This window comes from Thermobia domestica, chromosome 12 (assembly GCF_964235325.1).
Source record: "Thermobia domestica chromosome 12, izTheDome1.hap1.1, whole genome shotgun sequence".
NCBI lineage: Eukaryota > Metazoa > Arthropoda > Insecta > Zygentoma > Lepismatidae > Thermobia > Thermobia domestica.
Window position 1 is genome coordinate 43,536,820 of NC_137465.1, and position 27,326 is coordinate 43,564,145.

General features: G+C 36.0%; 1 protein-coding gene and 1 long non-coding RNA gene across 2 annotated transcripts in view; both read left to right on the top strand.

The window, feature by feature from the left end:
* LOC145666440 (uncharacterized) overlaps positions 1–27,326 on the top strand; it is a 399,556-nt gene that overhangs the window by 16,687 nt on the left and 355,543 nt on the right. The gene's annotated exons all lie outside the window — the stretch shown is intronic.
* LOC145665939 (histone-lysine N-methyltransferase SETMAR-like) lies at positions 23–1,015 on the top strand. Its single transcript, XM_081733045.1, has one exon. The coding sequence runs from the start codon at positions 23–25 to the stop codon at positions 1,013–1,015; it is 993 nt and encodes a 330-aa protein (XP_081589171.1).

Sequence of the window (27,326 nt, forward strand, 5' to 3'; positions counted from 1 at the left end):
AAACAGCCGTCAAGCACGCCGTATGTATCAGGAACGCTTTCCAAATAGGCAGCTACCAGCACATACACTTTTTGCACGACTTGATGCTCGACTGCGTGAAACTGGCTCGCTACTACCTCATAAGTGGGATTGTGGAAGACCTCGCACTGTGCGCACTGTGCAGTTTGAAGAGGAGGTGTTGGATGCGATATGGGACGATCCTGACACTAGCACACGAGCTATTGCTCAGCCGAGACAAACCCATCATACTAATGTGTTCCGCGTTCTTCAGGAAGAGGGTTTGTACCCATACAAATTGCAGAAGGTGCAGCACATACTACCTACGGACTTTCCCAAGCGGATGGATTTTTGTCAATGGTATCTGCAACAAACACATACCATTCCAGATTTTCCAACAATAGTGTTGTGGACGGATGAGTCAATGTTTACTAGAGATGGCATCTTGAATAGCCACAACAGTCACGTCTGGGATATGGACAATCCCCACACAATACTTGTGCGCCATCATCAACACAGGTTCGCAGTGAATGTGTGGTGTGGAATCGTAGGTGACCATTTGATAGGTCCGTACATTTTGCCTACTACCTTAAATGGTGGGAATTATCGTGTGTTTCTTCAGGACGTATTGCCAGAACTTTTAGAAAACGTGCCGCTTGCAGATAGACAACGTATTTGGTTTCAGCACGACGGTGCCTCCGCACATTTTGACCGGGAAACCAGGGTCGTACTCAACAACATTTTTGGCGATCACTGGATTGGCAGGGGTGGACCTCATCCGTGGCCACCTCGGTCACCCGACCTCACACCGGTGGATTTCTTTTTGTGGGGGAAAATGAAACGGCTTGTGTATGACACCCCCGTGGAAAGTGCTGAGGACCTCGTTGCTCGCATCAATGCCGCTGCTGGGACCATTAGTGATATGCCACATGGATTTGCGCCTACCAGACAAGCTGTGCTTCGCCGGTGTCATCTTTGTATTGACGTCAATGGCGAACACTTCCAACAACGTCTCTGAATATTATAGTGTTTGTGAGGCTTTCTTCGTACTACATAGTTTCTTAAAGTGCATGGTAGAAGATACAAATAGTGCAGATCCTGAAGCTTATTGTTAATTTTTTTCTAATTGTTAATTGTTCTGTGTCCCCCCTTTCTTCAGCTCATTTTCTTTTCTTTCTGATGCTATTCTAGCGTTAGTGGGACCTGTGCCGATTTGTTTTATTTATTCTTCGTTGAAATGTGCACTGTACAAATTTGAGGCTTTATTTTCCTATATTTTGAGTGCGTAATATTGTCCCAGAAGAAGTGGGACATGCTAACATATAGTTACTTTCAAGCTGTATCAGAATTTGAACCATGTCTTTTAGAGAGTTATTTCCCATGTTTCGAGTGTGGGACAATGTTCCAGACGAAGGGGGTCGTGGATTCAATTGTGTTCTACTTACGTTGTACCAAAATGTGACTTACGTGTACTAAAACATATTGGAGTTATTCTCCTATGCTTCGAGTGTGGGACAATGTTCCAGTATAGGTGAGACATGGATATAATTGAGTTCTTTTTACGTTGCACTACAATACGAACCAAGTGTAATAGCAGCATGTACAAAGTTAGTTTCCTATTTTTCCCACATGGGACGATACCACAGCTGTAGTGGGACATGTTAACATTTTTCCATTAGCTATATGTCGATATCAACATACACATTTGCCACATTTCAATATCGATCATGCGATCCCACTAGTGACATTCCTTTAGTTTCCCCAGTTTCTTTGTGAGTCTCCTTGGCCTCAGTTGTTGCATCCTTATTGGTATGCAACCGTACACATTATATTGCATCGGTTTGAGGGAATATTATTGGTGAATTGGCAATGACTTTCATGTTCTTGTTGTATTCCTTACATTTCCGACTCTTTGAACTCACGTTTATAGAGTATATTTCTGGTCATTTTTCGTTACGTGTTTCCACACATGTGAATCACCTTCCTTCATCTGTTACGCTCTACCGACACTCCAGATGTCTTTCTAGAGCATTTGAATACAAATTCACTATACTTAATACTCAGAACGTCACTGTTGGCCAACATCCGTACCTGGCGATTATGCAACCACACACAACGGGCATGAAGTTGTCCGCCATTTTGTATTTGCTCCAGATATCGACTTGATACAAACGAATTATTGTTACCTGGTAGAAATCCTATCAATTCATATCATTTACAGCAATTTTCATTTGGCAGATTATCCGGGAATCTCTACATTCCTTTATTGAATCCCTTGCGCGTGCGTGGTAGGATTGTGAAATATGCAAAATTCAATAGAGCTAGTACGACTTCTTCAGTAAATTTTTTACCCGCCCTCTTTACGTTGGATAGTTTCCGAACTATTGGCGTCCGAAAGTCAATTTCCCACGCTTTCGGCACGTTGTAGATCTGAAACTATGTCCGATAGCCGAAAGTTCAAGAGAACTTTTTTTCTTGTCTCATTGGCAGGAATCACCTCCCAAGAGTTGTAACACTTATTTTGCAACACCCGATATACAGTATTAGCAAATACCTCCCATCTGCCTTTCATGACTTCTTCACTTGTCCGCTGCCTGTTGAATTGGTTAACAGATGTTAATTTGGCAACCAGAAAGCTTTGAAATAGGGAACTCGGTGGCTCAGTGGTAGAGCGTTTACCTTTGGTGCATGGGGTCCCTGGTTCGATCCTTGGCCAAGTGAGTTCGTGGTGGACAATATCGTGCTCGTGGGTTTTCTCGGGGTATCCCATTTCCTCCCACTTTATCATTCCATCATCATTTACTTGCTTTAGTCATCATCTCCCTTAGCCTAAAAGGGCATAATCATGGAATGTTAAAGTGAAGAATTTTATTTCATTTTTCAGTCTTAAAATATCAAATTTCGTGTGTTTACACCTTATATGCCAGGAGATACGTTAAGATGAATACAATTCGAATCGTTGTCAGCAAAGGCACCGATTTCTCTGTAAATTTGGGGTGGGGGGGCATTCAAAATGCAGAAGGCATATATGAGGATTTTAAGACAAATTGCATTCAAATTATGTCAAATATTGTATATTCATAAATTCAATGTGGGGGGGCCTCATGAGCTTTGGGGGGCCAGGCCCCTCCGGCACCCCTGCGATCGGCGTCCTTGGTTGTCAGGCACATTTTGAGTTGTCGTATGCAAATCAGAACAGTTTCATTTTAGTGCATATTTCATTCACTTTTTACAGATTAATGATTGTTTTTTTTTTTTTTTCGTTTCAATATGTATAGCAGAAGTCATTCGTGGGAAGCTGTGGGATGTTTTAAGAGAAAGGAATTTTTAACAATCTCAGGGTCCCTTAACTATTAGTGAAGACGGCCAAAGGACAGAAGAAAGCTTTTCCCCTTGTTAGAGGAAAAAATATCCAGAAAAGTAAAGAAAGAAAGGAAAAAGGTTGGGAAAGGACAAAGAGACAGAATTCTTCCCTCTCTCTCTCTCTCTTACGTCCTCCTTCTCCACTATCTCGGTTGTTCTTGTTAAAAGTTTGAGAAAACGATTTGGAAGGAAGAGCTTTAGATTTGCTCTTTTTTTCCTTTTCTTTTCTCCATTTTATTTTATTCGTGGAAAACTTTGAAAATTCCCTTCCATTACGAACTTCGGTATTTTGATGGGAAAGTTCCTTCTTAAAATGCTCGAACTGATCACGGACACTTTTAATGCCACTGCACCTTAGTCTTCAACCGAGTAAATATTCTTTGAATAAAAAGTAAAAAATTAAAAAGAAATAAAAATTCCCCCCACATTTTATTTGAAATGTCTGTTTTTAAAAAGAATTCGTGAATGTAATTTAAAATTAGGTTGGTATAAGAAAAATTATACTTCTCAAGCCTTGCTTAATTTCTAAATGTTATTATTTATATTGGTTTGTTAGTCAATTATCTAATGATAAGAATTAGTGTTCTCTATTAGACAAGATATAAGATAAAAATTAGTGTCCTCTATTAGTCAAGAAATAAGACAAAAATTAGTGTCCTCTATTAGACAAGAAATAAGATAAAAATTAGTGTCCTCTATTAGTCAAGAAATAAGATAAAAATTAGTGTCCCCTATTAGACAAGAAATTAGATAAAAATTAGTGTCCTCTATTAGACAAGAAATTAGATAAAAATTAGTGTCCTCTATTAGACAAGAAGTAAGATAAAAATTAGTGTCCCATATTAGACAATACATTAGATAAAAATTAATGTCCCCTATTAGACAAGAAATTAGATAAAAATTAATGTCCCTATTAGACGAGAAATAAGATAAAAATTAGTGTCTCTATTAGATAAGAAATAAGATAAAAAGTAGTACCCCCTATTAGACGAGAAAGAAGATAAAAATGAGTGTCCCTTATTAGACAAGAAATAAGATAAAAATTAATGTCCCCTATCAGACAAGAAATAAGATAAAAATTAGTGTCCCCTATTAGACAAGAAATAAGATATTCTTGTCTCGTCTCCTAAATTTTGTAGTCTCGTCTAGTCTCGATTCTCGAAGAATTCTTTCTCGTGTCGTCTCGAAACTTTTCACCTCGTTTTGTAAATTTATGTACACAACTTACGCCCTGATTTTTCTCTTAGTTTCATCTGGAAATTATCCTAATCCTTTCGGGCCACGAGAGATCCATGAACGGTGTGGTATAACATTTAAAAATATATTGTGCAATAATTTGCGTATCCTTAAATGTTTATAAGTGCTCTTTATTATGTTCATACAATCACTTTATTTTTATAGCTTTTATACTATAAATCACGTAACACTAAAACAGTGTTTGACATTTAAAATTTGAGTGAGAAACTTGTTGACTTGTCTCGTCTCGAATTTAAGAACGTACTTCTCATTTCGTTTCTCGTTTACATACTAATAAAAATTAAGATGTAGGTTATCGGTTGTACTTATAATTCTGGGAAAATCTGGATACTTTTTGAGTTCAAATATCCGAACATGCAGGGCCGCAACTAGGGGGGGGCAGAGGGGGCACGTGCCCCGGGCGCGTGGTTGGAGGGGGGCGCCAGAAAGAAGATAGTATATCAATTGTTTTAAAAATCGCACCCTTTCTCTTGAGGAACTTATTCTAGAGGTTAAAAGAAATCAAAAGTTTACTTGGCCTTTTCCATGGAACCTCTTTTAGAGAGAGAGAGAGAGAGAGAGAGTCTCATCTAAATAGGTGTAGTGTCATACATTAAAAACCTAATATTGCATGCATTTGTTCTCTTGGGCGACCACAAAGAATCCGCCCCCTTTCCTTTTCCTACCACAAGAGGCTGTTTGTCTGTATAATTCCATTAAGTTGAGTTGATTTTGAGTTTAACGTCCCTTTCAGCAGCAAGGCTATATGAGACGTGGACCTACTGATTAACGTGGAATCCGAACCACCTGAGCTCCCGCCAGGAATCGAACCCGGGTCTCCCACGCCAAAGGCGCGTACGCTAACCGCTTAGCCATGAAGAAGCTCTATAATTCCATTGAGAACAACTCTGAAGTTTAAAACGCTGTTATCAATAGGGGCGGGGGTCAAAAAGTTACCGATTTTTGTTGCTTGCTGGTGGTTGAAGAGTTTAGCTCAGACGCGCCCCCTCTAATGTTACGCAATTGCTGTAATGTTTTTAAACTAGAGGGCAGTTTTGTGGCGGAAAAGATAAGTTACACGCCTCGGTGTATTTAATTGTTTCTTGTACGCCTACCAAGGGATTTTGCGAGTGAAGGCTGTATGAAGTTTTATCTATTAGTTTTGCTTGAGAGCTTTTCGAGGCATTTTGAATTGTTATCTATCAGTCCAACTTATGCTTTATTATGCTTTATTGTTAATTTCAATCGTTGTTTTACATTAATCGTGTATAATGTATAATATTTACTATACATTAAATAAACTAAATATCTTGATCTATTTATTAATATTTTATGAAGCAATTTCTTTCATATTTAATGAACTTTCTAGTTAATGCACTGTAAAGAGATATGCTTTGCTCGAATCAGTTTTATCTATCACTTGTGTGCACCTTAGAGGTGCATATATACAGAAAGAGAAAGTATACAGAAAGGTGCACAAAAAGTACAGAAAGTGCTCAAGTTCGAGAGGTACACATAACAATATAGTGAGGAGTTCTTGTGTGCTTCATTGTTGATGGAAAGTTTTCTTCTTTTCTCCACATCAAAGGATTACACCGAAAAATTTACAGAAATAAAACTAAGCTTTTCATTGTTGCATTGTTATGTTCTCAATGATTTTGCATTGTAAATATATTTTTAAAAATATTAATATAGTATATGTTAAACTTGCAGTTAAATAGAATTTCCAAGAATTATGCTATATATTTTAAATTATGCTTTATTTTCTAAAATTATGCTTTATTATTCTTTAAAATTAGTTTCTTCTGGACCCTTAGACAACCACACCCATGTTCAAGGTACCAACCATATGTCTAAATTACTATTATGCTTTTTATGCTTTTGGGTTGCTCTATTTATAATATACCAGATATTTTCAAGTTTATTTTCTATTGTTTTTATATTTTTAAATGAAAGCTTATGTACAAAATTATTTTTGGGTTTATTAGAACTAAATGTTATTTCAATTATAACTTTATGATGTACTAGATATTTTCTAGTTTATTTTGTATTATTTTCTTATTTTAATATGAAAGCGTATGTTCATAATTATTCTTCGGGTTATTAAAACTAAATGCAATTTCAATTAATAACTGTATAATGTGGCAGATATTTTCTAGTTCATTTTGTTTTGATTTCTTCATACAACATTAAAACAAAATGTATGTACAAAATTATTCTTAAAACTTGTGAGCACATAACGAATGTAATATATTTTTGTGGTTAAAGTGAGTTTGATTAAAGTACTTAAAAATCGATATAACTGGTTTCATTAAGAATGTTATTTACAGTTGCAATCCATAAGTAAGTGATACTTTTCGACTAAACCTGGGGGGGGGGGGGGCGCCGAATTGTGTGTTTGCCCCGGGTGACAGAAACCCTAGTTGCGGGCCTGCGAACATGCGCTTGACATTAAAACGCGTTTATATCTGTTACGAGTTTTATTTTATTATTGTCTTCAAAGGCAGATTTTTTTTTTTTTACCCACTATGGTCAGTGAAAAGTGATAAAGTGACCAATTTCTTCTTCCTGCCTTTTAGAAAGGTATGTGAGGACCTGTTAACCAGTTAAGCGAAAAAATACCTTTCTACTACTTTTGAAGAAGAATATAAGCCTTTGCTTTACGTGAAATCGTTCATATTTTATCAGGGAATCAAAACTTTTCAGAAGATGTAGCAAAATTTCGGACTGTTTCCACGAGTTTGACGAGAGAAGTGAATCGGAAAGTGCCTATAATTTGAGAAAAACAATATCAACGACCTCGATCATACCCATTTTTGGAATCGTGGAGTCTATATTGCAAGCTTGATTGACTTTTATGTTGTATCTTTCAGTTTAACGTCCTATGATTATGCCTGTTATGCTACGGTAGACGGATGGTTAAGGCAAGTGAATGATGATGAAAGAATCGGTGGAATGAGAATGTGGGGGAAACGGGAATACCCCGAGAAAACCCATGGATACGATGTTATCTATAACAAGCTTACTTAGCCGGGGATTGAACCAGGAACCCACGCAGCAGAGGTAAGCGCTCTGCGCCACTGAGCCGCCATGCCCCCGAATTTTATGTTGTAACTTGCACAACATACTATAATTCTTGAATAAATTTATGAATAGAAGAACGGAGGACCTATCCTAAAAATCTATTTTTAAACTAATGGAACAAAGAAGAATTTACTCTGCAAAATTAATTGGATTTGTGTTGTAATTTTCACGACATAGTATAGCTCATCGATTCATCAATAGAAGAACAGGAAACCTATCATATGTACCCAAGTTTGGACTCTTGGAACCAAGAGGGATGTTCACTGCAAGGTTACTGAATTCATCTTGTAACTTGTACAACATAGCATAGTTCTTGAACTGATTTCTCAATTGAAGAAGAACCCTGTCCTGTATACATATTCTGGATTCATGGAACTGCATTCGTGTTGTAACTTGTAAGACGTGGTAAGTTCTCGCATTGATTTATCTATTGAAGCATGGAGAATCTATCCTACAGTATATACCCTTCTTGCATTATTATCATACCAAGATTTGTAGATGGAAGAAGGAAAAACCTATTTTTATACCTTTTTCTGGATTCATGGAACCAAAAGGAATAGCAAAGCTAATTGATTTCGTGTTGTGACTTGTAGGACATAGTATAATTCTTGAATTGACTTTTTAAATAAGTGAGCATATGTTGAAAGAGGAACGTTGATAGATTTTCTATTTCAAAAGCCTGATTAAGTTCTACCTAGATAGAGTCGTAGTATCGAATACATCTGACTCCAGCATTAAGTAAAATATTGGGAAGAAATCTGATTGAAAGACTGTCTTAGCAACTTTTCTTCCAGACACAAAAAGCTGTTTTCGACGAAAAATAATTTCAATCATAATATTTGCCCACCAGTAACAACTATTTAAAAAAAAAATCATTGCAGAGTTCCTTGATGACTATATGATAAGCGTACTCTTCTTCGGCGCAGAAGACCGGGGTTTGATTCCCAGTGAGAGGACGTGTAGTTCGGATCCCACGTTTTACGAGACGTTAAGATCCATGTCTCATAAAACCTTGCTGCTAAAAGGGATGATAAATTACAATATATCAATTAATTAAATCATTATCATAAAAGTAAACTGTTATGTTTTCTTCTGTTTGGCGAAAGCAATTTGTCTTTCATGGAGACCCTGATATAAGAAGTTCATAACTTTATATTTCCTCAAACAGACATCCGATAGATTTAGAGAGGTAATTTCACAAGTAACAGAATTATGTACGTTCAAATTACTAGTACGCTATCTCATAACATTTTTTCCTATTGTAATGTCCCTTAAAGACCTCTTTTGTATTCGTTGCTGTATATCCTTTTCATGACCGACTTTCCACAATTATAAGATAATATTTATTAATTTATATTCGAAGATGGTACTATTATTCTAGCATGTGTTTAGATCATTGGAAATAGTAATAGTTTCCCACAAGTAATGCTTTCCCGCAATAGTTACCATAAACACATTTGTACAGTGATTTAATCTATCCTTAAACTAACCTTCCCAAAAAGCATAAACTCGTTTCCTTCTCTCACCAAAACCAAAAAGTAATAACCATCTCAATAGTATATACATAATTTTCTTATTGAAGGAATCCAAGTACGTTTTGATAAATTAGTAATATCTTAACTAGAATGGAATCAATGCCTCCATAAATCAACCAGAGTGTCACAGTATCTAAACCCTGAGAAGAAGAAATAACAAGTGTAACCTATGCTCTTCATACCAACCAAGAATGTTATAAAATATAGGATCTGGCCATATATATCTTCATCCTATTAAATCAATGAAGCCAAAAAAACAAACGAGTATCGGCACGTCTGCCTGGTTACTCTCGTTTCCTCCATCGTCTAATTGGCTACTTTCATTTTCGCCATGATCGTTGGCTCAAAACATTGCTATCTCATTGGGCGGAGTGGGCAGAGTAGTGGTGGCGAAACTGTGATGTATGGCTTCGACATTTTGTTGTAAGGGCAGGTCCTCTATTTTATAACATTCTTGATACCAACGTTGTTTAATATAGATAAAAGGCATTTACACCTCAGATTCTATAATGTGGAAAATTGAATTCCCTGCTCTTTTTATCAGTAACTAGTGTTGCTTGATCACCATCTCCTCTGAAGAGCCAATCTCGTTTTCCTTTACGTAGTTACACATCATCTATATGATCGAATGGTTCTCCTTTATCCTTTTTCGTCGGAAATATTGTAACTTAGGATAATGTACTTAAACTCGCACCTCCTAGCTGAACATCCCATATTACTGAATCTAACGTATTTTGACGTAGACTGATCATACGTCAGTCTGGTATATTCATCACCACAGCATCTATTTACATTACAGTCCTCAACGTTACCCTTTGATCATGCCGAATGTATTACTTTGACCTATTCATCATTTTGATCAATTCTCACAATATACAGTGAAACCTCTACTAACGGACACCTCTATAAAGCGGACACCTCCCTTAACGGACATATTTTGTATTTCCCAAACACTGGAATAGGAAAAAGCATATTGACAAACCTCTCTAAAGCGGACACTCTCCAGTACGGACACGGACAGTCTTTTCTGTCTTTTATAGGTATTATTTACCTCCGTATCACGGACACTTTCTCTAGAAATAAGTTGAAAAGTATAGTAAAAATGCATTTTTAGTAATTCACACATGTATCACCAAGGAAGCATTGTGACAACATTTTGCCCCTCAACTGTCTGCTCAGCAAACCAGACGAAGCGGCTCTGTTTAACAACACTCTTATGTCATTTGCTTGCATCCCACTCACACCCAAGCTGTTTTAGACACAAAAGTGATTGATAGTTGCCCGCCGTTAGGGATGACACATTATGCTACTGTCTCGTTGGAGTCTCTAACTAACCAGAATACAAGTTTAGTACTTTTTGCCCTCAGGTATGTATATTGTCTCAAAAAAAAAAAAAAAAAAAACACTTCAGGACTCCAATCATCCCACAAATTAAAGCGCCATACTGAAAAGAAGGAAATACTGATAAGTGTAAAGTGCAGAGAACTATAATATGTTATTTCCATGTTGTGCCTCGAACATAGAGTATTGGAGGACAGAGAATAATGCATGTAATATTCGTAAATACGTGATTCATGCAAAAAAAAAAAAAATTCTAATTGTATATTATCTTGCTCACTAATTTACATAAAAAATACTGAAACCTCTTGAAGGCGGACACCTCTGTACGGCGGACAATTTTTGATTCGCCGCGGCTGTCCGCTTTAGAGAGGTTTCACTGTACTTGTCATTTTTCCATAAGCGATGAACTAATAGGGCATGTCTATTATTTTCATTAGCTTGGACGCTGTCCTGGGTGTCTCAACGAGCTGGCAATTTGTAAAACTGTATTAGAAAATAACTTCCTTCTCAATCATTGTTTTGTACTGTGTAAAATGCTTATATGTTGTCACTTATACCCTCCATATACAATAGAATATGTTAACTTACCCAACTCTCTAAGATCGTCATTTTCCTAACTTGGCTTCATTTATGTAAGAAACTTACACTTTGTATGAATGATGTATTACATATCACGTGGTAGGTTGGCCATTTGTTTATCTTGAAACCTAACACATTGAAGCAATATTATTCCTGTGCAGCTAACGTTAAATTTACCTCTGTATGTTGGATATCTATATTTTTTAATATATATATATATATATATATATATATATATATATATATATATATATATATATATATATATATATATATATATAAACATACCTATTAAAAAAACTTACCTCTGTATGTTTCCATATTATAACATATTATCTTCTTCATTTCTTAGAAACCCTTCTCAAACATATTTTATCTCTTGGAAGGTGAACGAGCCTAAGTGAGAAAGGGTGGAATACTTATCCATGAAACTATCTCCTCCACAATGAGGAGATGAAGGTATTGTTTACTGGTGTTTGTGTCTATTGATTGTAAAAGTATGAACTGAAAAGAAATATTAAGCCTCACTATTCATATTCTGCATTATGATAAAATACAAACTATTACATAGGTAATTATTAGTTGTATTTTTACATTAAAAACCTGTATATTAGTCTATGATAGTTTTGCTTCAATTGCTTGTTTACTGAAGTCAGGGTCCATTTTTTTGGTTTAAACCAGTTATTAAAAAGAACAGCTGGTGTAAACGAGCCAACCCTAAAAGTAAAAACTTCTTAAAAAAATATACAAATATCTAGCAAAATTGTATGTAGTATTTTTACTTCAAAATATTCCATACTCTTTTTTTGAAACAAAATAAAATCAAAATAAAACAAGAGAAATGCTTAAATTTATATGATACACAAAGGCTGCACATCTAGAACTTCTGGTTCTGTACATTCTTGAAATTCTACAGTTAAGTTTTTTATAACCACCACCACGGTTTACCCAATCCTCAAGTTTTCTGAATTTTTAACAAGAGGGATTCAACATATCATTACGGAACTCCCCCCTCCCGCCCCCCAAAAAAGGACTGCGGAATATATTTAAGTTAAGCTAAATACAACTGCACAACAAACATGACTGAGTGGTTAGCTTTTGCGCTTCTATCGGGAAGTCCGGGATTCAGCTCAGCATTCGACCATTCTGACAAAGCTTTCCTTCATTCCATCTGTGAATGTAGAAATAGTGCGTGTACTCTGAGTTGGCCGACTTCCTTTCTTATTGTTTTTAAATCGTTATTATTACTAATTACCAGCAGTGACGGTTTTGCGAAGGTTAGGGGGTCGGTCTTTCGGACGGAGGCCAGTTCCCTAAAGTTGCGGAATGTCTAAAACAAACGAAATATCTATTAGTTATGCCTTTACTCATAAACTTTAAGCTCCCGTCAAATGAAAATTACGAATGTTTAGAAAAACTAAACATTAGTAAGAAAAACACCTCCCAAAACACTTTTCTAAATTCGCCACTAATTCTCAGTATAAAATGATCTTCAAGGTTGTATCCGGAAGATTATTGCTAAACATATAAACGAAACGAAATATTAGTTATGTCTGTACTCATAAAGTTCAAGCACCTCCCAAATAAAATGAGGACTTTTTAGAAAACGAAACAATCAGAGAAACTCATCCCAAAGTACTTTTCTAAATCCGCTACTGATTATTTGTATAAATTGGTATTCAAGGTTGTATCCGGAAAAATCCGGTGCTAAATGATTGCACAACTACAGTATAACAGAAAGGTGGAAGTACGGTTTGACGGACATGTTGAAAAACGTATGCTTTGACGGATATATAGAAAAACGTAAGTTTAACTTTTGTGCTAGAAGCTAGAGTACTAAGCTCTTAGAAATGAAACACGGATGACAAACTAAAATGATCTAGAGAAGAAAAAAAATGTCGATAACTCAAAAGTTAAAATAAAGTTAAATAGCCTGTAAAATTGCCCTCAAATACTACATTCTTCATGTTAGCTTTAATTCATAAAACATGTGCTCCATCCATCTTGATGGTGAATTTCAGAGCGAAATATGGCATTTAGGTCATGGAATTCTTATCTAACTATAGAATATACTATAAGAAAGCTATTTAGATAGAAAAATCATGGAAATGAAAAAAGTCAAAATTTCCAAAATTCTCGTTTTTTTTCCCAAAAAAGCCGGCTTTTTATGTAAAAAAAAAAAAAACATTGAATCAAAAAAGTCGGCTTTTTTGCATCTCTACTACTTCGTTTCTGCAGGTTGGTTGCCTAAGTTGCTTACTTATTTAATAGTACTGATAGTGGCCAACATCGATGGATTTCACTGTATGTATGTTTAAATCATAGGATTTTATTATCATTTTGACAAAGAAAGAGTGAAACCTTTTAGTAGTTCGATTGGCTTATATACATATCGTTAAAATAAGTAGGTAAATCTATAAAGATAAAAATGAAAGTGATTATATTTGTAACGTAATAATTCTTGAACCACCAGAAAGGTGATCTCAATCAAATTTTCAACATAGATGAGATTTGGGTCTGGGATGGTTTTTATCATTTCACCTTCACGGTAGAAGTTAGGGGAGGGGGAGATGTACAAAAACCAATATAGGCCTATATAAAAATGAAAGTGACAATGTTTGTGACAGTAATTCTTAAACCACTCAACCGATCTCAATCAAATTTTTAACATAGATGAGATTCGGGACTGAGATGGTTTTTATCATTTCACCTTGAAGGAACAACTTGGTAGAGGGGAGATTTATAACAATGATCGAAAATGTCCGATATTAGTGTGGAATCCATAGTTTTTCGCGGTCGCTGAGATGAACAATGACACTTCCAATGCCGTTTAAATCCAACCAAATTCAGCGTCGGAACTTCGGAGAGGGGTAAATATATATAAAGATGATTGAAAATGATCCATATGAGTCGAATCTATAGTTTTCGGAGTCACTGAGATAAACAGTGATACTTCCAATGAGGTTTAAATTCAAATTCAGCCGCCATTAGTACTCCTAAGGAGGATGGTGACCATGTAAAAGTTATTGAAAATGATCGATATTAGTGTCGAATTCATAGGTGTTTGGGTCCCTAAGTTAATTACCCTTTAGATCCAAAATTAAAGATTTTGCCCGTGCGAAGAAAGGGTATTCTGTTAGTAAATAAATAAGACCAATTCGCCTAAAACTTTAATAATAATAATAATAATAATAATAATAATAATAATAATAATAATAATAATAATAATAATAATAATAATAATAATAGACCTATTGACGACTAAACATTCATTTGTATCTCTTCTCATCTTCCCACTGCGTTGAAACTTTATTATAGCGTTTCATGTATTGTTATTGTTTCAGTACTAGATACAACACTTGAAAAACTTCCTTCTCATACTACAAGAAATATATGTCGCAGAAACCAAGAAAGTTGAAAGTACGTGGTGAGAGTTGAAGGCCATGTTGTCTTTGAACACAAGACAGAGTTTGTTGATTTAGTTGGTCAAGCAGCGGATGTGGATGTTCCTAATCTGGAGCCAAAGGGTGAAGCTGAGAAAACTTGGGATCCTCCGTTTATAACAGGGCTTAAGTCAACAAGGAGTCTTAACATCCGTCTTCTGGGAAACACCATTTAAGATGTTTGCTTCTGTGCTTTTCCTTTCTTTTTTAATCTTACCAAGAGAGAATGTGGTTACGAGAGTGAGAACAAACCACCCGACTTGCCTTAACTTTTTCATTTTTTAGTTTCCTATTGTTTCAGCGCTCTTTTCCAACTTTTCACTATCTTTGTAAGAGAAAAATATGCAGTTATATTGTTCTTCAAGCTCATTTCAACTTCTGCTGAACTATTCGAAACTGAAATTACCCTTTTTTACTTTTTATATTTTAACCTATCGCATGGAAATGTTGCCATATATAAGATTTAGCCATGTATTCTCTAAGTTTGTTTGTTTCTAGTTCGAACAGCGTATCAAGACAAACAAGGTTAATCAGTGTATGCTCTACCGATTTGACACCATTGCTGTCTCCTGTGTGATTGAACCAGGACCATGTAATCGGCTTCGTTATCAGTATGGTGTGTCAGGTTGCAGATACCGGAGTATTGTGTTGGTGCTATGGAAATGTCGAAAGTAAGCCATTACTGTAAAGGGTACCTCATGGATCTGTTCCACGCACATTTTTCGTACAATTGAATAGTGAAATAGTATCGGATGAATGATTTTTAACCATTAGAGGGACATCCAAAAATCTAGGCAGATACACTCTTCAGAAAAAGGGATTAGTTCTGTTTTACCACCGAAAATATCACTTGAGGTGCTTTGTGGAATTCATCAACTGGCAATTGCCAGGAGAATTCACCACCTCAAAGCGATATGGACCAGAGATTAAATCTGGCGCAGTCCATTGTCAGCCACGTCATTCGTCACCGTCGTGGCTTGTGATACGTACGTGAGGAACGAGTTCACAACTGTACGAAAGGCACTTGGCAGGGTAATAATAGAAGGAGACGAGGTCTACATTTATCTCGCGCGTAATGGTAACATTTGGGCACAATTACGTATCATGACACTTCTAGCAAGGAACATACCGAGTTTTGTTGCCAGTGCCGAGAAAGTTTTCCGCAGGAAATCATGATTCCAAGCTATTCTCGTTTCTACGGAGATGCGAAGAACAAGGTGTGGATCCACGTAAAAGAACAAAGCCTTTAGTCATTCTTCCAAATCCCCTCAGATTCATCATGGCATGAACTAGGAAACGGAAATTTGTGGTATTTCCTTCTGTTACATTCCCGTAAAAATCCTTGATGTCAGTCCAATTGGATTTGTGCGTAATTCGGCTGTTTAAATAGTATATAGGGTTTACCATAGGAAGATAGGGCACTGGCTTATGGAACACCTATAGGAGTAGATTGAATGGAATCCCTATGCCTCTGCTTTATCGTAGTTTGTTGCATTGGATATTGCGATGAAAGGCGACAATTTATGATGCTGGTAGTCCGATAGAACATAACTGGTCATGGCGGCAAGGCCTTTACATTTTGAAAATTAGTCGGAAATAACCCGATCAACCTTTTGTGAAATGGAACAGATAGACGTGGAAACTGATTGGTATTGATAAGTTTTAGCAGGACTAGTCTATATAAATAATTTTTGAAAACTCTTAATAGTAGTTGGAGGCATTTTTTAGTTTAAACGTCCCATATTATGATCCAAGGCTAAGAGAGACGGTGATGATATAATAATGATTGAAATGGTGAAATGAAGAAAATGGGAAGAAACGCGACAAACACACAAAGCTTACTTGGCGAGAGGTGGGAACCAGGGCCCTCACGCACCAGAGCCGCCCCAGTATGAAGTGTATAGCTCACTGTACTAGAAGTGTTAGTGAATGTAACTTTCACGCTTGTAGACTCCAGTTTGATTCCAGGTGTAGACTTGAAGAAAATCTTTAAAAATTTCCTATTATCCATTTCAATTTCACGTGACCTCAGAACAAGCTCTTTTAAACGCTTCATTACTGACCCACGATGTTTACTATTATGAAGAATTGCGTCCTAAACAGATCAAAAGCAGAAGTTTATTGAAAATAATTCCAGTATCCTATTGAGAAGAAATAGAGAAACAGTCCATCAAAGCTTATGGCGATACAGTTTCTTTGTCAAAACGTGAGTTTGCAACTCTGAAGAGCAATGCAAACGGAAACATCTTGCCGGAAGCAAAGCCACTAACTCACAAGCTACGTAGCTTCTATTTTATGCAGCGAGCAAAGGAGAATAGGGGAGAGAATGGAGAATACAACAAACAATTGGAATTTGGCTTGCAGATTTCCTTTCCTCGTTTTTCTTTGTGACAGTGCTTGTCAAGGGTTTCTCGAAACACGCTGTCTTTAAAAACGTCAAAGGCTGAAACAAGATATATCAACATGTACTATACCTCTTTATAATACTATTTTACCTTCAAATAACTGATGGATTGCAGTTTACTTTCTGAAACATATGAAATACTGACCTTTAGTACACGACAATTATTCGAATCATTCTATTATAATTCACTTTCGTAGTATAGTGGCTCAGTATAAGAGAAATACCTCAAACTGGTGGTATAGTGGCTCTTAGTTCATCAAGTTGATAAGACGATAAATTCGTGCGTTAAAGTAGGATCTACTTTCACCCTTCATACGCTATATTACTGGATGATACCATTTGAGACACTGAAAAATATTAACGTTTTCACGTATTATAAGCTGTCAACAGCAAATGTGTGTAGTTCAGCTCAGGTGATCAAATTGTATACTGATAGAATATAATGAATAGGAGAGAACACAGGATCTTACGGAACACCAAAATGTGAAACGGTTAGAAACTATATAGAGACTTTATGTAAGAAAGAAGAATACACTTTGTGATTCTCGTAGTAAAAAATTAAGAAAAAGGCATGTCAAATAGCTTGTATGGAGAAATGTATTGTACGAAATAGAGACACAGACACTGCAAGAAAATGTATTTTCTTTGATTAATTGCTTCACTGGTTAAACCTTCAGCTTCCTTAAGGAAACATACTATGGACTCATTCAGAAAATTATTTCTCACAGTCACCTCCTGGTCATGCGGACCAATACTTCTTACCATATTTTTATTCGTCATTGCATATGCCATATCAGTTGAATTAACTGTCGTTTTGGGGCTGAGGCGAAGAGTTGTACTACCATTCGACTCAACTTGCATTTGTGTACATCGGTCTGTCTGTTCTGTTCAACAGTCAATTTCTCTAAAAGGAGTATACGATTTTGACATATTGCGTATGTATTTCCCTTAAGGATTCCCAGTTATCCCAGTTGAGATCACTAGTGGCTCCTGACGCAATTTAAATTTTATTGCTTCAAAGTAAAGGGAGAAAGTTTCATACAGCTTCAAAAAGCTTTATACAAGAATTAATACATTAGCTTTTCTCCTTTAGCTTATAGCGAAGACCTAAGGCCTAGGGGAAGAAAAGCTTTATACAGCTTCAGAAAGCTGTATACAAGAATGAGTACATTAGGTAAGCTTTCTTCCTTTACCTTATAGTGAAGACCTCAGACCTAGGGGAAGAAAAACTTTATACAGCTTCAGAAAGCTGTATACAAGAATTAGTACATTAGATAAGCTTTCTTCTTGTAGCTTATAGCAAAGACCTAAGGTCTAGGGGAAGAAAAGCTTTATACAGCTTCAGAAAGCTGTATACAAGAATTAGTACATTAGATAAGCTTTCTTCTTGTAGCTTATAGCAAAGACCTAAGGTCTAGGGGAAAAATAGCTTTATACAGCTTCAGAAAGCTGTATACAAGAATTAGTACATTAGATAAGCTTTCTTCTTGTAGCTTATAGCAAAGACCTAAGGTCTAGGGGAAGAAAAGCTTTATACAGCTTCAGAAAGCTGTATACAAGAATTAGTACATTAGATAAGCTTTCTTCTTGTAGCTTATAGCAAAGACCTAAGGTCTAGGGGAAAAATAGCTTTATACAGCTTCAGAAAGCTGTATACAAGAATTAGTACATTAGATAAGCTTTCTTCCCGTAGTTTATAGCGAAGACCTAAGACCTAGGGGAAGAAAGCCTTTACAGCGTGAGTTAGCTGTATACAAGAACGAGTGCATTAGATAAGCTTTACTCCTTTAGCTTATAGCAAAAAAATTCAAACTTTTACGGATATGACTTCCATGAAAAGCTGCCTTGCTTGAGGTTAGGTGGATAGGTCCATAGGGTCCCAGCAGCTTGCCCATGCTTTTCAAGAAACAAGAAAAAACTGCTGCAATGCAAATAATGGACTTGGGCGAGTAATGCCTTTGACGTCGTTTTCCGAATTGTCTGGGAATAGTATTAGCAACTCGATCATCTTAACTAAAGCTAAAAAGCCTATGAAGTCCATGAAAAGGCGATTTTAGGATTTGATTGACTGTAATCAAGTATCGATTTACTTTGCTTTTCGTTACTTCTTGTTAGTACAGTGAAAGCTACTAACTTAGCTATCTTTCCAAACTGACGACCTGCCTCGGTTCACGGCAGACATTTGGGTATTGTGAATTCTATACTAAAGCTGAAGTAATACTTCTGTACGTCAAAGATTGCTCCTGTTCCTAGGACGCTGAATCTCCTAGCCTATCAAAAAACCATTTCTCTCTATTTCTTACTGTTTCTGCTCCATGGAGGTTAATACTGAAGACGAAATACTGAACCGGAGGATGCAATACAGAAGTGGAGTCAGAGATGAAACAAGTTCTTGCGGTGCTGAATCCATATCAAAAATTGCTTCTTCCTGTCTCGTACCGTCTTTGCTTTATGGCGGTTAGTGTTGATACAGGAAATGGTTAATTTTCTAATACTTCTAGTTTGAATAGAGAGTTTACAGAGTTGATAGAACCTATTCTGTAGACGCTGAATCGGTTCCAAAACACCACTTGTCACTTGTATTACCGTATTTGTTCTATAGCGATGAACGTCGGTGTGAATACGGGTTAACGATTGTGATGGAACTTATTATTGGTACGCTAAATAGCTTCCAAGAAAACGCTATCGTTTTCGTTACGGATAGTAATTCTATAAGACTTCCAATACTTATGCGTACAGTGGTTTACGCAAGGAGGAGGTTTGGGTTTAATCCCCCTCTTGAGCAAAATATACAAAAATCACATATTCTGACGAGATACGTGGTTGAGTGCTTGAATCACCCTCCGCTTGATGACATTCTACATACGACATTGTATGCATAGTATAGTTGGAAGTCAAAAATCTGCATTTCACTATAAAGCATGCATTAGTAATTACTTTATAAGATGCCACTTATCTATCTTGAAGTTGGCCACATCTATCTTGAAGTTGGCAGCATCTATCTTGAACTTGGCCGCATTGAAGCAATGTTATTACTATGCTGTTAATATAAATTCATCTCTGTATGTTGGACAGTATATGATACCGATTTCTTAAAAATAACCTTTCAGAACATCTATTGTTATTTGTTTCAGGAAGTCAGTAAACTAAAAGATGAAATTTGAAAACGATCTGTTCGATTGAAAGTAGTATTAGATTCTCCAAAATGTTAGATCAGACGATGGTGCTCGTTATTGCTTTTACATTAATCGTTGACGAGCGTATCAATACATTGGAGCCATTTATAAGTTTCTCATCCACAATAAGTTTCTCATTCATTTCTACATTTCATGAGCATTTAGATTCAGTGCAGATGGATATATATGTCTTGTCGTTAGTGATGTCAACGGGCTCGGTTGCAATGAGCCATCGGCTCGGTTCGGTTCGGCTTGGGTGAGCCATTGGCTCGAGCCGGCTCGGTTGCGATGAGCCATCGGCTCGGTTCGGCTTGGCTCAGGTGAGCCATCGCCTTGGCTCGGCTCAGCTCGGGTGAGCCATCGGCTCGGCTCGGCCCAAATGAGCCGAGGGCTCGAGACGGCTTGGTTTGGTGAGCTGTTGGCTCGGTAGTGATTGAGCCGTGAGCCGAGCCGCTCGAGCCGTTGACAAAACTAGTTGTTGTCATGTTTTCTGAATCTCTTTCCTTCTGGGAAACTTGTAGGAAATTTTAAACAAATGACGATCATATCCACGTTGTAAAGTGTTAAAAAGACGAAAATACAAGATAACGGGACAAGTTCTTGTGTTTTCGTTCCAGAGCTTGCTAATAAACAACCATAAGCATGGCAAATGTATTGCTGTTTTCAGGTATGTAACAGGGGCCTTTTGATATTTATTTCCTTAGAAGGGTGAGGCAATATATGAATGCTACGAAGTTGTGCTTGAACTGACAATCTTATCTGAGTCTATCATCACAGATGGAAGAGAGAAGAGAATAAAGAATATGCCGTAGTGTTTTGTAGTTATATTTAGCATGTTGAGATTACATTTAAATTATAGTGTGTGATCTGAAACACCCTGTATAATACGATGTCTTCATTTCCATGTATTTTTCTTCTCAATAATATTTTTCATTTCCTTGTATTTTTTCCCTATAGTATTTTTCATTTCCAGGTACTTTTTGTTCCCTGTAAAAGTTTTCATTTCCATGTACTTTTTCTCCCCTGTAAGAGTTTTCATTTCCATTTAATTTTCTCCCCTGTAAGGGTTTTCATTTCCATTTACTTCTTCTTCCCTGCAAGACTTTTCATTTCCATTTACTTTTCTTCCCTGTAAGATTTTTCATTTCCATATACTTTGTCTTTCCTGTAAGACTTTTCATTTCCATGTATTTTCTTCCCAATAATATTTATCATTTCCATGTATTTTTGTACCCTTTAAGAGTTATCATTTCCATGTACTTTTTGTTCCCTGTAAGAGTTTTCATTTTCATGTACTTTTTCCTCCATGTAAGAGTTTTCATTTCCATTTACTTTTTCTTCCCTGTAAGACTTTTCATTTCCATTTACTTTTTCTTCCCTGTAAGACATTTATTTCCATTTACTTTTTCTTCTTTACATTTTGTATTATTTCCTCCTTATATTTCAATCGCGGCTTCTCTTTACATGTTTTTTTTCTTTCTATCATTCTTCCTACCTAATAGGCTTGTTTCACCGTGTCTTATAATGTATATAATCATTCTTAGCATACACCTCTTTTCTCCTAACATTTCCTATACTCTTTTATTTGACACCTTGTCAACCCATCTAATTTTCAACATCTTTCTACGACATCACATTACGAAGACTTCCATTCTACATTTTTCCTTTTCTCCTAAAGCTCATGCCTCATATCCATACAATGCCATACTCCACACGTGTGCTTTCACAATTATTTTCTTCAGTTCTATGTCTATGCCTTCGGTTACAAGTTTCATTTCTTTAAAATTTCTTTCGTCAAATGCCTTCTTTGCCTGGGCGATTCGTAATTTTACATCCTGTTTCCACATGTAAGCGCTTGTTAATTTACTCCCTAAGTAACTGTTCTTCTATTTTACTCCCAGAAATTATTGTACCTCTTCCATAGATGAACGAGGTGATCTTTTTTATTATTATTATTATTATTATTATTATTATTATTATTATTATTATTATTATTATTATTATTATTATTATTATTATTATTATTATTATTATTATTATTATTATTTTCGTTTTGCTCTTGTTGCTTCTCATGTTGAATTTGCTGTTAAACATTTGTTGCATTCCGCTTATAACCAGGGGTGGATAACTTAACGTAACTGTAACGTAACGAAAATAGCTCTCTGTAACAAAATTATTGGTTATTTAATGTAGGTAGGTACAAGGTATACCACCAATTTTTGTTACGACTCCGTAACGTTATTCGAGCATGTAACGTTATTGTACCGTAACTAATTGGAGGAACAAATCTGTTTCTGGTATGCTTTATAACTCCTCTGGGCAAAAAAATCCAGCTTTCGTACCACCAGAATGAGATTCTTTCCTATGCGGGTATCTAATGGAACGAAAATGTGCGGAACAGAAGCTATTTCGTTACAAAGACTATTTGCCACATGAGTAACACAGTTGATCAGATAGGTCTGGTAAAGGTATTGTGTTCATCAGTTACAGATCTTATCAGATCTTTGGAGAGTTCCTTGGCCATGGTTTCAATTGTATTGTTCTTCAGAGGGTCACATTGAACTTCGTTCTTCAGGTGGTGAAGCAGAAAGAAATTTCACTTTCATATGTTGTTATTGCAAATCTAAAGCAGTAAGGAGAAAAAGGAACTTGATCGATTTCTGTGAATATCACAGGGGAAAGTCAGTCACAATGCAGGTGGAACCGTGGAAGGGCAGCAGGGTCAGGGGGAAGCATAGAGTGAGCCAAAAGTGGCAAAGGGGAGGGAAAAATAGAGAATGTCTTTCATTCTTCATCTTGCTTTGTTTTCATAGCGCTCTTCGCTGTCCACAAGAGTAGGATTATTTGATGTGAAACCTGCTCCATGAATGGGGGCGCAAGCTTGTGAAAATCATATTATTATTATTATTATTACTAAAACAAAACTTTACAGTTCTATACAACCCACAAAATAGCTAGAAAATTGTGTGATGCATGGCCACGGGGTATTTCAGCGGAGTTTGCTGATTCTTAATCCCGGCAGATCCTCAATTGGTTCACTATATTGAGTAAAGATATTATTATTATTATTATTATTATTATTATTATTATTATTATTATTATTATTATTATTATTATTATTATTTCTAACGAGCGTAGGCTAGTGGTTAGCGTTCTTCCTTCGCAAAAGGGAGATCCTAGGTGCAAAGCTTGTGGCTTGCTACCCTGACTAGTTACACCAGTTTTTTCGCGGTTCCACAAGGTGAATGTCGGGATGTTATCTTTAAGCATAAATCCTGACTGATTTTCTTCTTTCCTTTTTCCACTATTGATGTTAAAATATTCTGTTGTAAATTGGCCTTAGAGGCTGTATTTGAAATATTGTTACATAATTAAATGAATGTTTAGAGCACACCAGGCACGCGTCCAATTATTATTATTATTATTATTATTATTATTATTATTATTATTATTATTATTATTTTCTGGATCCAAAGATTTTTGGGGGGTCTTATACGTATATTGTAGTATTTAACCTGTGTTATTCAACATCTGAAAAGACTAAGTAATTGTCAATTAGTGCCTCCTATTTCTCAGAAAAAATGATAGTGCTAGAGATATAAAATACAATTTTTAGGCCACATCATTCATTTCGATATGAAACAAATATACTTGTGTTAAGAAAGTTCACAAACATTCGTCAACCTACGAAGTTTAGTGAGGGCGGGGAATCTGAATTCAGTAGACCCCACGTAGCTCCTGGTTTCAATTCTCAGTAGGAGCTAAAGTGTTACCCAGCATCTTGAGACAATGGGAAAACTTCCTAAGTTAAGACTACGGTAGACTAGCGGAATCTGGTTACGTGCTATGTGTCTTCCTTTCACTTGCAGCAATAATGCTATTGTTTAGAGTTAAAATTCATAAAGTATACTGCGGGGGGAAAGGGGGAGTAAATTCAATCCCATGTTGCAAGTTTACACATGTACATGGAAAACAATATTACAATTTAAACTATATAAAATATTTTTATGACAAAAGTTGGTATATACTATATTTTCTTTATGACATCTTGTATATCCCTCAATTTTAGGTTAAAATCTGCCAAGAATAAAAGTTTAAGTTCACCTTTCTCCATAATTTTTTTAAAAAATGTATGTATGGTCGACGATAATTTTCGTTAGAAAGTATTCGATTTTGGGGTAATTTGGCGTACTTTTATTTGAGGCTTCCCGATTTTTATTCCCTCTGCTCTGAGTTAAAAGCAATAAGAAATAAATTAGTGGGTTTACCCTCCTAGCCCCGTGCATTTCTTTTAGAGTTCAATGGTAAATTTTCTATAATTTATTGGATACAATATAATGTGTTTTTTTTTTCACTCTTTCCATAATCCCCAGTGCTTGGAATTAAAATCACTCAAGAATGAGCGGTGAATTCAACCCTCTTCCCCCTGAACTTAAAAAACATTTTTCTCGATAATTTCCGTTACAACTACAGCGAGAAAAAATGAGTGATACGTAAAATTGCATGTTACATTTGTATTATCCTGTAGTTTTTGGACTTAACGTACAGCAAACGTATAACTGAAAACGCATGTTTTATAATACTTTCTGCATAAGTATTCCAATTCCATCTGTACGTACTTTCCGTATGAAACAATATAGGCTATCAGGATCTCACATGCAAATGGACGTATATAACATATAGTTGACGAAGGTAACATACATATATGTATATTATAAGGAAGACTATTAGATATCCCACATCGTGCAACGACATGATGTAACATCTAAGGGCAGGGCCTATGTAGCATACGGATAACGTTTGTTCCCTACTGATTTCTGTAGTAAGCAAGTGGATTCCGTATATTTGTACAATATACCGCTGTCCGGAGAACGAATTTTTCTCAGTGTATGGGTAGTGGATCTGAAAAGGAAGGGGGCCGCGGTGGCTCAGTGGTAGAGCGTTCACCCCTGGTGCTTGGGGTCCCGGGTTCGATCCCAGCCCCCGCCAAGTGAACCTTGTAGTGCACAAACACCGCGTGTGGGGGGTTTCTCGGGATGCTCCCGTTTCCTCCCACTTTCTTCATTCCACCATTTCATTCATTACTCATCATCACCGTCTCCTTTAGCCTAACCGCCATAACTGTGGGACGTAAAACTCAAAGATTTCATTTCATTTTTTTTCTGAAAAGGAAGGGGGGTTGCATGACGTCATGCCGTCCTCCGAGCCTATCTTTGCCCATTTTTTTTTTTTTTTTTTTTTTTTAGGAAGTGGGGAATGCCATAGATATTTTTTTGTGTGTGGGGTAAGGCGTTTAGTCGCCTTCCCCGGTTATAACTGTTCGATTTTAGTGTAATATGCCGTATATTTTCCTTAAGGCTTCCTAATCATTCACTCTACATGGAGCCGAAATCAGTAAAAAAATAGCTTAGTGGTTTTACCCTCTCCCCGATTATTTATAGTTTCACAATAACTTATATAAATCTCATTCGGTTTGATGCAGTATTATATATACTTTCTTTCACTTTTTCCGTAATCTGCTGTTCTTGTAATTAAAATCGGTCATAAATGAGTGATGAATCATTCCCTCGTCCCTTTCTTTATATTAAGAAATATGTCCAAGATATATTTCGTAAAAATATTAGATTTTCATGGAATATACTTTTTGAAGCTTTAAATTCATTTCCACTACTTCGATTTAAACTAGGTAGTGAACTTATTTTTTAACTAATAAATAATATAGAAAACCATATCCAATTTACTTGAAACTTAGTGCAAACATAGCAACAATAAATAAGGGATAATGTTTATTTTCCTGTTCTGTGAAAACTAGTATAAAGAGTTAATGGCCCCTCTCGAAATATTTTGCAGCTAAATCTGAAAGTAGTAGAAGAATATGACTAATTCAGTTATAGCTCCGTTCATACATACATTACAATAGTAAAATAATATATTATGAACTTTATCTTTTACATGAAAAGCCCGTTCAAGGGAAATATTTTCGACCCTTCGGAAATATTTTAATGCCAGTGAGAGAAACGCTAGAACACGTCCAGTTACCTTGAATTTGTATATATGTACATACTAACGATAAAATATGAGCACTTTTTTCTTTTCTGCGGAAACCCACGGAAGGGACAACACATCTCTAAACATTTTGCGGCTGACTCCGAAAATGGCAAGATATGTCTAGTTCACTTAAAATTACGTGCATACATACCTAACAATAAAATAATAGTTTTCTTTTAAGTCAGCAAGAAAATTAAAATGGCAAAATCCCCTTCGAATTATTTAGCAGAGATTGTCGAATATGTCATATCAATATGTACTATTAACTTATAACTGCGTACAACAGCTGAAAAGGAATGAATCCAGAGGTTAGCCTGGTGAAAAATACCCCAGAAATTCAGAATTTCCCCGGGAAAATCATGCAACAGTTTTATATTATGTAGGTTTTAGTTTTATGTATTTACACCAAATGTAGTAAAAATATAAAAAGTAAAATTGTTGTGTTACTCTATTTACAGTATAGTAGAATCTTAACAGATAGGAAACGATTTGTAGCTATTATTATTATACTAGCGTATCTCCGAGATTTTACTTTGTCCATTGTTTTTAGAAAAATGAAATACTATTTATATTATTTTCTAAGCTTGCTAAACCCATCGATTTTTAGTTTTGCAGAACATTTACTCCTCGCGATAGTATTCCTGGCCTGGACTAGTGACAAAGTTAAATGTGTGGTAAGAAAGATTTGGGACACTTGGTCCAACATTCGATTCGAAACGACACACAGACTGAGTTGGGTCTTGGTCTCGTCTCGAATTATAAATCTATGTAATACTTCATCTTAGGTTTTTTTTTTTTTTTTTTTAAGATGATGATGGGGCATCAGCAGCATTAAATTATTTTGAGTTCTTTTGGAAATGGCATCGTGAGGCCATTCCATTCTTTAGGAGTTAAATTGAGAGGATAATATTTAATTCAACTTAAAGATGTATTATTACTGGGGACACTAATAATTTTACTGAAATGGGCCCAGATCACATTTCAGCAGGATTTATGTGCCTATGTTTATGGGATGTGGTGAACCTATTCCATGCAACATTTATACATTCATGTTAGTATTGTATCATATGGATTAGAAAAGTTTTATCTTAAAGTGGGCCCTTCTTGATTAGCGGAAAGC